General features: G+C 36.7%; 2 protein-coding genes across 2 annotated transcripts; both read right to left on the reverse strand.

The window, feature by feature from the left end:
* Nucleotides 1–6,299: 6,299 nt before the first annotated feature.
* LOC137655449 (uncharacterized) lies at nt 6,300–6,931 on the reverse strand. The gene is made up of 2 exons (XM_068389345.1): nt 6,849–6,931; nt 6,300–6,759 (listed from the first exon to the last, which is right to left on the reverse strand). The coding sequence occupies exons 1-2, from the start codon at nt 6,929–6,931 to the stop codon at nt 6,300–6,302; spliced, it is 543 nt and encodes a 180-aa protein (XP_068245446.1).
* Nucleotides 6,932–6,994: 63 nt separating this feature from the next.
* On the reverse strand, nt 6,995–12,314 carry LOC137655450 (uncharacterized). Its single transcript, XM_068389346.1, has 5 exons — nt 12,232–12,314; nt 11,838–12,142; nt 11,660–11,721; nt 11,134–11,628; nt 6,995–7,237 (listed from the first exon to the last, which is right to left on the reverse strand). The coding sequence occupies exons 1-5, from the start codon at nt 12,312–12,314 to the stop codon at nt 6,995–6,997; spliced, it is 1,188 nt and encodes a 395-aa protein (XP_068245447.1).
* Between the last annotated feature and the right edge of the window lie 688 nt (nt 12,315–13,002).

Genomic DNA, 13,002 nt, shown 5'->3' on the forward strand with positions numbered 1-13,002 from the left:
ATATATGTATATATATATATATATATATATATATATATATATATATACACATATATATGTATATGTATATATATATATATATATATATATATATATATATATATATATATATATATATATATATATATATACACACACACACACATATATATATATATATATATATATATATATATATATATGTATGTATATATATACATATATATATATATATATATATATACATACATATATATATATATATATATATATATATATATATATATATGTATATATATATATATATGTGTGTATATATATATATATATATATATATATATATATATATATATATATATATATATATATATATATACACACACAAAAATATATGTAATGCACGTAACAAACTCAAAAGAGAATCTCCTCTAAGATACCTTCCATAAGGAGTTGAATGTAGCCCCAATATTAAGAAGGCCAAAATAGTAGTAACTGAATGTGTGTGTACCGAGAGGGCTGCTGATTAAGTCTTGGGCATGTCTTCTCGATTCCTAAGCACCTGATAATAGCCCTTCAAGAGATTGAACGTGGAGAGCATCTTCACTTTTTGCAAATAGAAGGTAACCAGGGCGACACACTGCCCTTACTATTCTTTGTAGTCGCCATGATTCCCATGACAAAAGCACTGCAGAAGATTGATGTAGGGTGCCAACTCAAGAAAAGATGACACAGAGTTAACCCTCTGATGTTCATGGAAGACACCAAGCTGTATGGTAGGAACTTCAAGGAAATAGATACCTTAGTCCAAACTGTAAGGTTTGTATCCGGGGACGTCAGGGTGGAGTTTGGAATAGAAAAATGTGCCTTACTCAACATACAAAAGGGATAAGTAACAAGGACTGAAGGGATAAAGCTACCAGAAGGGAGCAACATCAAACACATAGATGAGACGAGATACACATACCTGAGAATAATGGAAGAAAGCCATAAACACATGGGCAGTACTAGTAATCAGATACAGCGCAGGAATAGTCGAAAGGACGAAGGCCGAACTCTGCAGCGTAGACCAGAAAACTAGGAAACATTTGACAATACACAAAGCACTGCATCCAAGAGCAAATACGGAAAGATTATGCATAACATGAAAGGAGGGACAGGACTACTAAGTATAGAGGACTGCGTCAAAATTGAGAATAGAGCACTGGGGCAATATCTGAAAACCAGTGAAGACGAGTGGCTCAGGAGTGCATGGGAAGAAGGACTGATAAAAGTAGACGAAGAAAAAGAAAAAAACAGAGACAGGGGAATGACAAACGGAACAGATGACTGGCACACCAAAAAAAATGCACGGACAATACTGGAGGCAGACTAAAGAACTAGCCAGCGATGACACGTGGCAATGATTACTGAGGGGAGAGCTCAAGGAAGAAACTGAAGGAATGATAATAGCGGCACAAGATTAGGTTCTAAGAACCAGATATGTTCAACGAACGATAGACGGAAATAACATCTCTCCTACATGTAGGAAGTGAACCACGAAAAATGAAGCCATAACCACATAGCAAGCAAATTTCCCGCACTTGCACAGAACCAGTACAAATAGATGCATGATTCGGTGGCAAAAGCCCTCCACTGGAGCCTGTGCAAGAAACATAGCTAACTTGCAGTAATAAGTGGTACGAGCATCAGCCTGAGGGAGTGATAGAAAACGATCAGGCGCAGATCCTCTTGGGCTATGGTATCAGAACAGTTATGGTGACACACGCAAATAGAGCAGACATAACGTTGATTGACAAAATCAAGAAGAAAGTATCACTCACTGATGTCGCAGTATCATGTGACTCCAGAGTTCAAGAAAAAGAGATGGAAAATTGGATAAGTATCAAAACCTGAAAATAGAAATAAGAAGGATATGGAATATGCAAGTGAAAACTGGACCCATAATGAAGGGCACGATCCCACGATCTATGAAAAGGACTTTAGAAAAACTAGAGGTTAAAGTAGCTCTAGGACTCATGCAGAAGAGTGTGATACTAGAAAAGGTGTATATAATAAAAAAAAGTGATGGACTGCTAAGGGGGAAGGATCCAGCCTGAACCCTACACCATAAATACCACCCAGTTACAAAGACTGTGATGACCAAAATAATAATAATAATAATAATAATAATAATAATAATAATAATAATAATAATAATAATAATAATAATAATAATAATAATAATAATAATAATACTGGATACTTCAAGCATTAAATTGCTAATAAAGCCATTAGCAGCAACGAACCCTGATTTGCAAAAGACAGAGAATAAGATCAATCGAATCTCGGCCGTTATCGATAACTTTGTTAACCTCCAGGAGTTTGAATTAGTTCAAACTGTTATAGTTCAAAGAGTGAGAGCATGGCTACATAAGGAAATGTATAAGAATTCAATAGCCTAAGAAGACCAAAAAAGTATTAAAAAGATTCTTTAACAAAAAACCTAACACACTTGGCTTTCTAATAGATTTTTTGACAGCTGTAATAACAATTAATGTCTATCTTTCTTTCCTCCACCCTTTTCAAACCTCACATTGTCATCCTTGCTATTTAACATTTTCAAGTAGAAGAAAAAATACTAATGTTCCCAACCTGATAAAATTAACATAGAAGATATACTTAAATGGAATAAAAATGGGGTAAAGATAAAATAAAGTTAATAGGATATGCACATGATTAAGAGGTGGGTCAAAGACCAAGACAATGTTTCTTAAGATATTTTGGACATCTTTTATGATGCAGTGATGGGAGGAGTCAGCGAGACGAAACTTGATTTAGGTGCAGTGTTGGGATGAAAAATAGGTTGGGGATAGTATGTGGTAACTAATGAAAAACTGCAAAAACTGGTAAAATAATTAGATTTTTCAAAGCTTTTATGATGTATATATTTAGATTTTGGAAGAGTGTGCTGTGCAGGGGCAAGGTAATATCAACCTTCTTATAATCTATGTGTAAAACTTGTATAATTCCCAACCCGTCTAGAATTGATTTACCAAATACCTTTGCAGATAAAAGGGAAGGAAGTTTCACGTTTCATAAGAGGGACCAGTGTAATAAATAACATCCGCGTGAAATATCTCATGTGAAATGGATCTTTTTGTATTAGAACATTGAACATAATCACGTCATGTAATTCTCTCAACCATTTCCAAAATCCTTCAACATGCACCATATAGTAGTTAATTAATTTTGATAATTGGTATTAGACTTCATTCACAATCATTCTCCCAGCCCATGCTATTTTCTCCTCTATAAACGCTGCAGCACTAGCGTCCATTGTTGAAGTTTTTTTTTCACCTTGAACGATGATACGATCTTTGCTTACATTGAAATCTTCACTCAGATTGAACTTCGTCAAAAGGTTGCATCAACTCATAAAAGAGGCTCTGATTATACGAATATCTGAATCAGTTTAAATTCAAAACAGATATTCTGAACGTTTATAGCTGCATTGGAAACACAAGGTTTATGTAGTTTGTGAGCTTGTTTTTTTTTTTTTTTCAACAATGGAATGAAAGAATATAAAGGATACAGGAAAGAGGTGGAAAAGATGTCCGCCACTCTTTAAATGCTCATAATCTTCATTATAGTCATATTCTGTTTCATTTAATATTAAATGAATCAGCGTAGTTACGTAAATAATGGCTCATTTCATATTGCAAATTAGGAGCATTGATCATTACAGCAGTAATAAAATCGTTAGTTAGTCATTACAAGTTCTTAATCAACTTAAGCTCTTTTTGTCTATATGACAAATAGCAGCTAGTCATTGTACTCTTAGTAAGAGTAGAACTATCATGTCTGATGTTTCACAGTGTATCATTACGCTTTCAATATTTACTTCTGGGATCTGCTGATATAATAATTTTTGGAAATGAATGTCAAAACTAGACTATAAAGAAGAGGCAGTGAGAAGCTCTACAAAGATCTTTATTTCCATAAGTATGACAGCAAAAGTAGCCAATAATGATACTAGTTTAGAAACTTGTCAATTCATCGTTCAGAAATACCAGCAGAAACTCAGACAATATGATAACACAAAATTACTAAATTTTGAGCTTTTCGTAGCTTCAAAGGAAGCTGGAATATTGTTGCCCTTTTTGCCAAAAGAAAAAAAAAAATACCAGGATGACAGTCACTATGAGAGAAAGGTAAACCTAAAGCTGCTCGTCTGGAAAAGCCCTGGAAGTAGTTTGTAATTTTGATCTTACCAGAGCTGGCTCTTAAAGTAAGTTTCAGATGAATTACATCCAAATACGATGGATTTCAACCTGTACCACCGAAGACAAACATGTATTCATTACTTTGAATTACTGTTCTATTTTTTTATTTCAGTTCAAACTCTTGGAAATTTCCTTTTTTTTTTATATAATATGGTTATTATGAAAGCTTATAACCATATACAATAAATCCAGTGAAGCATAAAGTCAGACAAGCTCAAAATATAAATTGTAAGTTGTTGAACAGTGGATGCGGAAAAGGAAATGTTTTGATAATCTTTGTAAACGCCGATTGCCAATTTACATTTCGACTGCAAGGAAACAAAAAAGAAAAATCATACCCCAGAAAACTGAAGAAATATAAGGGAAAATAAAATCACCTTTTACATTTAAAGTATATAACTTTACCCTAAGAATAATATTCATATATTTTATATATTATATATATGTATATATACATATATATACATATATATATATATATATATATATATATATATATATATATATATATATATATATATATATATATATATATATATATATGTATATATATATATATATATATATATATATATATATATATATATATATATATATATATATATATATATATATGTACACACACACACACATATATATATATATATATATACATATATATATATATATATATATATATATATATATATATATATATATATATATATATATACATATATATATATATATATATATATATATATATATATATATAGATATATATATGTATATATATATATATATATATATATATATATATATATATATATATATATATATATATATATATATATATATACACGTTTCGCGTGAGCCTTGAATCTTCGATACAAAAATGTGTAACAGTAAGTTATCATTATCGATCAATATTAAAACAACTATTAACTTGTAAAAGAGTTGGAGAAGAAATTCTCCTAATATCGGTGTAGTGGAAAGATACAAGACAAGGCTTTCCAGGCTTTTCCTCTATCCTCTTGTCTTCTCGTCTTTTGTTTAATCATTTTGTTACGTACACCTAGACCAACAAAGGGAGAGAAAAAAAGAGATATCGCATTGGGTCTTTCTATCAATCTAAGTTCATCTGAAGACTTTGTGGAAACTTCTTAACCGGCAGTGGCTCCTTCACCTGCCTTATCATCTTGAGGACTTTTACAGAAAGATAGTTTCTTGCAAACAAAGTTATATCACAAAAACATCAGTATATTTGATATCATACTAAAGAAGCTTTTCATAAAATAACAAACTTCATATTCAAATGATATCTACCTATATATATATATATATATATATATATATATATATATATATATATATATATATATATATATATATATATATATATATATATATATATATATATACACATACATACATACACACACACACACACACATATATATATATATATATATATATATATATATATATATATATATATATATATATATATATATATATATATATAGGAATGTTGTCAGGAGTGTTGTAACTGAGATTCTATTGTTGCTGTTATGGCTGTGTGACTGTGGAAGTGGGGGCAGCTGTTGCTGCTGTGGGCAAGGTGGAAGGGGCTGTTACTAAAATGAGGGAGGTCGAGGGGGTGACTGCTGATTTGGTGGAGGAGGAGGGGACTGTTGCTGCTGTGGGGGAGGTGGAGAGGGTGACTGCAGATTTGGTAGAGGAGGAGGGGACTGTTGCTGCTGTGCAGGAGGTGGAGGGGGTGATTGCTGATTTGGTGGAGGAGGAGGGGACTGTTGTTACTGTGGGGGACGTGTTGGGGGCAGCTGCTGCTTTGGGGTGGGGTGAAGGGGCTGTTGATGCAGTTGGGGAGGTGGAGGCAGCTGTTGCTGCTGTGGGGGATATGGAAGGGGTAAAGATATTGTGGGTGAGGTGGAGGGGCTGATGCTGCTGTGGAAGATGTGGCGGAGGCTGTCGCAGCTGTGGTGGAGATGAAGGGGGCGGTTGCTATAGTGGGGAAGGTGATAGGGGCTGTTGCTGCTGTGGGTGATCTGGAGGGGGCTAATTCCGCTGTGGGGGTGGTGGAGGGGGCTGTTGCTGCTGTGGGGAGGTGAGGTGAAGGGGGCTGTTACTATTTTTGGGGAGGTATGTTGGGCTGTTGTTTCTCTGGGGGAGGTAAAAAGGGCAATTGCTGTTCTGGGGGAGATGGAGGGGACTTTTGCTGCTGTTGGGAGGTAGAGGGGGCTGTTGCAAATGTAGGGGATGTGGAGGCGGCTGTTGGTTCTTTGGTTGATGTAGAGGGGGCTTGCTACTATGTGGGAGGTTGAGGGGCTGTTGCTTCTGTGGAGGAGATGGAGAGGCTGTTGCTGCTGTGCAGAAGGTGGAGGGGGCTTTTGCTGCTATGGGGGAGGTAAAAGGGGCTTTTCCTGCTACGGGAAAGCTGGAGGGGGCTGTTGCAAATGTAGGGGAGGGCGAGGAGGCTGTTGCTTCTGTAGGAGAGTCATAGGGGGTTGGTGCTTCTCTGGGAGAGGATTAGAGTTCAGTTGCTGTTGTGGGGAATGTGGAGGTGGCTGTTGCTTTTATGAGTGAGGTGGAGGGGGCAGTCATTGCTGTGAGGGAGGTGGAGGGAGTGGTTGCTGCTCTTGTGAAGGTGGAGAGGGCTGTTGCTGCTGTGGGGGAGGTGTAGGTTGCATTTGCTGCTTTGGAGGTGGAGGGGGCTGTTACTTTTGTGGCGGAGGTAGAAAGGGGAGTTGCTGCTATGGGATAGGTGTAGGGAGTTGTTGCAGGTGTGGGGAAGGTGAAGGGGGCTGTTGCAGCTGTTGGGGAGGTGGAGGGTACTTTTGCTGCTTTGGTTGATCGGGAGGGCACTGTTGTTGCTGTGTGGGAGGTGGAGGGGTCTTTTGATGCTGTGGGGGATGAAGAGGGGGCTTTTGCTTCTCTGTGTGGAAGTTGGAAGGGGGCTGTTGCTGCTGTGAGGAAGTTAGTAGGGGATCTAGCTTCTGAGGGGAAAGTATAGGGGGCTGTTCCTGCTCTGGGAGAGGTGGAGGGAGTTGCCGGTGCAGTTTTTGTCGTTGCTGTTGCGGTTATTGCATATATATATATATATATATATATATATATATATATATATATATATATATATATATATATATATATATATATATATATATTACTCATCTCATAGCAAAAAAAAAAAGAAAAAAAAAGAATATGAATGAAATCCTTGTGACAGCAGAATACTCTTAATATTTACCAATTGGACAAGACTGAAATTGGTCCAGGAGTACTTCTCTCTCTCTCTCTCTCTCTCTCTCTCTCTCTCTCTCTCTCTCTCTCTCTCTCTCTCTCTCTCTCTCTCTCTCTCTCTCCTCAAAAAATTACAACCCACATACTCTGATTTAAATTTTAATTCTGTAGTTCCAGTGAAAATGGAAAAGTAAGTGCTATTTCACAAAACTCTTTGTGTAGATACTGTATAGATAAATGGCAGTGTGAAAATAAAAATATGAAATAAATTAAACGTTATGTTTTGTAACGGACTGAAATATCAGAAGTCCAGAAGCATATTTAATATAAATTTTCATATTTTACAAACGTGTGCCCTACGTTTTTTTTTTTTTCAATGTGTTGTTTTTCTAATCAGTAAAATCTCGGCCGTTATCGATAACTTTGTTAACCTCCAGGAGTTTGAATTGGTTTAAACTGTTATAGTTCAAAGAGTGAGAGCATGGCTACATAAGGAAATTTATAGAAATTCAATAGCCTAAGAAGACCAAAAAAGTATTAAAAAGATTCTTTAACAAAAAACCTAACACACTAGGCTTTCTAATAGATTTTTTGACAGCTGTAATAACAATTAATGTGTATCTTTCTTTCCTCCACCCTTTTCAAACCTCACAATGTCATCATTGATATTAAAAATTATCAAGTAGAAGAGAAAACACTAATGTTCCCAACCTGAAAAAATTAACATAGAATATATATTTAAATGGAAATAAATATGTGGTAAAGTTGAAGTAAAGTTAATAGGATATGAAAGTGATTAAGAGGTGGGTCAGAGACCAAGACAGTGTTTCTTAATATATTTTGGACATATTTTATGATAGAGTGATGGGAGGAGTCAGCGAGAGGAGACTTGATTTAGGTGCAGTGTTGGGATGAAAAATAGGTTGGGGATAGTATGTGGTAACTAATGAAAAACTACAAAAACTGGTAAAATAATTAGATTTTTCAAAGCTTTTATGATGTATATATTTAGATTTTGGAAGAGTGTGCTGTACAGGGGCAAGGTAATATCAACCTTCTTATAATCTTTGTGTAAAACTTGTATAGTTCCCAACCCGTCTGGAATTGATTTACCAAATACTTTTGCAGATAAAAGCGAAGGAAGTTTCACGTTTCATAAGAGGGACCAGTGTAATAAATGACATCCGCGAGAAATATCTCATGTGAAATGGATCTTTTTGTATTAGAACATTGAACATAATCACGTCATGTAATTCTCTCAACCATTTCCAAAATCCTTCAACATGCACCATAAAGTAGTTAATTAATTTTGATAATTGGTATTAGACTTCATTCACAATCATTCTCCCAGCCCATGCTATTTTCTCCTCTATAAACGCTGCAGCACTAGCGTCCATTGTTGAAGTTTTTTTTTCACCTTGAACGATGATACGATCTTTGCTTACATTGAAATCTTCACTCAGATTGAACTTCGTCAAAAGATTGCATCAACCCATAAAAGAGGCTCCGATTATACGAATATCTGAATCAGTTTAAATTCAAAACAGATATTCTGAACGTTTATACCTGCATTGGAAACACAAGGTTTATGTAGTTTGTGAGCTTGTTCTTTTTTTTTCAACAACGGAATGAAATAATATAAAGGATACAGGGAAGAGGCGGAAAAGATGTCCGCCATCCTTTAAATGCTCATAATCTTCGTTATAGTCATATTCTGTTTCATTTAATATTAAATGAATCAATGCAGTTTCGTAAATAATGGCTCATTTCGTATTGCAAATTAGGAGCATTAATCATTACAACAGTAATAAAATCGTTAGTTAGTCATTACAAGTTCTTAATCAACTTAAGCTCTTTTTGTCTATATGACAAATAGCAGCTAGTCATTGTACTCCTACTAAGAGTAGAACTATCATGTCTGATGTTTCACAGTGTATCATTACGCTTTCAATATTTACTTCTGGGATCTGCTGATATAATAATTTTTGGAAATGAATGTCAAAACTAGACTATAAAGAAGAGGCAGTGAGAAGCTCTACAAAGATCTTTATTTCCATAAGTATGACAGCAAAAGTAGCCAATAATGATACTAGTTTAGAAACTTGTCAATTCATCGTTCAGAAATACCAGCAGAAACTCAGACAATATGATAACACAAAATTACTAAATTTTGAGCTTTTCGTAGCTTCAAAGGAAGCTGGAATATTGTTGCCCTTTTTGCCAAAAGAAAAAAAAAATACCAGGATGACAGTCACTATGAGAGAAAGGTAAACCTAAAGCTGCTCGTCTGGAAAAGCCCTGGAAGTAGTTTGTAATTTTGATCTTACCAGAGCTGGCTCTTAAAGAAAGTTTCAGATGAATTACATCCAAATACGATGGATTTCAACCTGTACCACCGAAGACAAACATGTATTCATTACTTTGAATTACTGTTCTATTTTTTTATTTCAGTTCAAACTCTTGGAAATTTCCTTTTTTTTTATATAATATGGTTATTATGAAAGCTTATAACCATATACAATAAATCCAGTGAAGCATAAAGTCAGACAAGCTCAAAATATAAATTGTAAGTTGTTGAACAGTGGATGCGGAAAAGGAAATGTTTTGATAATCTTTGTAAACGCCGATTGCCAATTTACATTTCGACTGCAAGGAAACAAAAAAGAAAAATCATACCCCAGAAAACTGAAGAAATATAAGGGAAAATAGAATCACCTTTTACATTTAAAGTATATAACTTTACCCTAAGAATAATATTTATATATTTTATATATTATATATATATGTATATATACATATATATACATATATGTATATATATATATATATATATATATATATATATATATATATATATATATATATATATATATATATATATATATATATGTGTGTGTGTGTGTGTATGTATATATATATATATATATATATATATGTATATATATATATATATATATATATATATATATATATATACATATATATATATATATATATATATATATATATATATATATATATATATATATATATATATATAATTTAAGTAGGAATAAAATAGTCAATGCTGCTATCATCATCTTTATTCGTGAGCTTTCGACATAACTTATGTCATCTTCAGCCTATCTGCAATTATCATATGTAAAATTAATAAAATTAATAAAATCATCCTAAGTACATAGTTAGGAAGATACACTTTCATGAATTGATCAACTAGTTTTAAAATCAACCAATCAAGGAACATAAAACCTTAAAAAAAGACTTATTACACACAACTATATAAAAGACTTAATAACTAATATAACTAGTCACCCGCAGGAGATGATGACCACCCATCCAGACCAGCAACCCACAGACCAAACGGATCAATGGGTCACCGGTAACTGAACAGGTAAGCCCTCATTCAAGCTGGGTTTTGTCTTAAAAATATATAAAGACTCCAAGATTCTCAGCTGGCTGACGTTACTATGTCTGTCCGTAATTTTGAAATTTTCAATGAAAATGGCATGACCAGATTTAAATGCGTGGTCATAAATAGCGGAAATTGTTTTTTTACTTAACGGTATTTTGGTTCTTACCGATCTCCCCATGTGCTCCGAAATCCTACACTGAAGCTGTCTAGATGTGCTTCCAGTGTAGCACTCATTACAGAGTGCACATTGAAAAGTGTATATGACACCGGAACACAAGGGAGTAGGTAGACTGTGGAAGTGGGGGCAGCTGTTGCTGCTGTGGGCGAGGTGGAAGGGGCTGTTACTAAAATGAGGGAGGTCGAGGGGGTGACTGCTGATTTGGTGGAGGAGGAGGGGACTGTTGCTGCTGTGGGGGAGGTGGAGGGGGTGACTGCAGATTTGGTAGAGGAGGAGGGGACTGTTGCTGCTGTGCAGGAGGTGGAGGGGGTGATTGCTGATTTGGTGGAGGAGGAGGGGACTGTTGTTACTGTGGGGGACGTGTTGGGGGCAGCTGCTGCTTTGGGGTGGGGTGAAGGGGCTGTTGATGCAGTTGGGGAGGTGGAGGCAGCTGTTGCTGCTGTGGGGGATATGGAAGGGCTAAAGTTGTTGTGGGTGAGGTGGAGGGGCTGATGCTGCTGTGGAAGATGTGGCGGAGGCTGTCGCAGCTGTGGTGGAGATGAAGGGGGCGGTTGCTATAGTGGGGAAGGTGATAGGGGCTGTTACTGCTGTGGGTGATCTGGAGGGGGCTAATTCCGCTGTGGGGGTGGTGGAGGGGGCTGTTGCTGCTGTGGGGAGGTGAGGTGAAGGGGGCTGTTACTATTTTTGGGGAGGTAGGTTGGGCTGTTGTTTCTCTGGGGGAGGTAAAAAGGGCAATTGCAGCTCTGGGGGAGATGGAGGGGACTTTTGCTGCTGTTGGGAGGTAGAGGGGGCTGTTGCAAATGTAGGGGATGTGGAGGCGGCTGTTGGTTCTTTGGTGGAGGTAGAGGGGGCTTGCTACTATGTGGGAGGTTGAGGGGCTGTTGCTTCTGTGGAGGAGGTGGAGAGGCTGTTGCTGCTGTGCAGAAGGTGGAGGGGGCTTTTGCTGCTATGGGGGAGGTAAAAGGGGCTTTTCCTGCTACGGGAAAGCTGGAGGGGGCTGTTGCAAATGTAGGGGAGGGCGAGGAGGCTGTTGCTTCTGTAGGAGAGTCATAGGGGGTTGGTGCTTCTCTGGGAGAGGATTAGAGTTCAGTTGCTGTTGTGAGGAATGTGGAGGTGGCTGTTGCTTTTATGGGTGAGGTGGAGGGGGCAGTCATTGCTGTGAGGGAGGTGGAGGGAGTGGTTGCTGCTCTCGTGAAGGTGGAGAGGGCTGTTGCTGCTGTGGGGGAGGTGTAGGTTGCATTTGCTGCTTTGGAGGTGGAGGGGGCTGTTACTTTTGTGGCGGAGGTAGAAAGGGGAGTTGCTGCTATGGGGTAGGTGTAGGGAGTTGTTGCTGGTGTGGGGAAGGTGAAGGGGGCTGTTGCAGCTGTTGGGGAGGTGGAGGGTACTTTTGCTGCTTTGGTTGATCGGGAGGGTACTGTTGTTGCTGTGTGGAAGGTGGAGGGGTCTTTTGATGCTGTGGGGGATGAAGAGGGGGCTTTTGCTTCTCAGTGTGGAAGTTGGAGGGGGCTGTTGCTGCTGTGAGGAAGTTAGAAGGGGATCTAGCTTCTGAGGGGAAAGTATAGGGGGCTGTTCCTGCTCTGGGAGAGGTGGAGGGAGTTGCCGGTGCAGTTTTTGTCGTTGCTGTTGCTGTTATTGCATATATATATATATATATATATATATATATATATATATATATATATATATATATATATATATATATATATATTACTCATCTCATAGCAAAAAAAAAAGAAAAAAAAAGAATATGAATGAAATCCTTGTGACAGCAGAATACTCTTAATATTTACCAATTGGACAAGACTGAAATTGGTCCAGGAGTACTTCTCTCTCTCTCTCTCTCTCTCTCTCTCTCTCTCTCTCTCTCTCTCTCTCTCTCTCTCTCTCTCTCTCTCTCTCTCTCCTCAAAAAATTACAACCCACAAACG

The sequence above is a fragment of the Palaemon carinicauda genome, chromosome 16 (assembly GCF_036898095.1).
Source record: "Palaemon carinicauda isolate YSFRI2023 chromosome 16, ASM3689809v2, whole genome shotgun sequence".
Taxonomy (NCBI): Eukaryota; Metazoa; Arthropoda; class Malacostraca; order Decapoda; family Palaemonidae; genus Palaemon; species Palaemon carinicauda.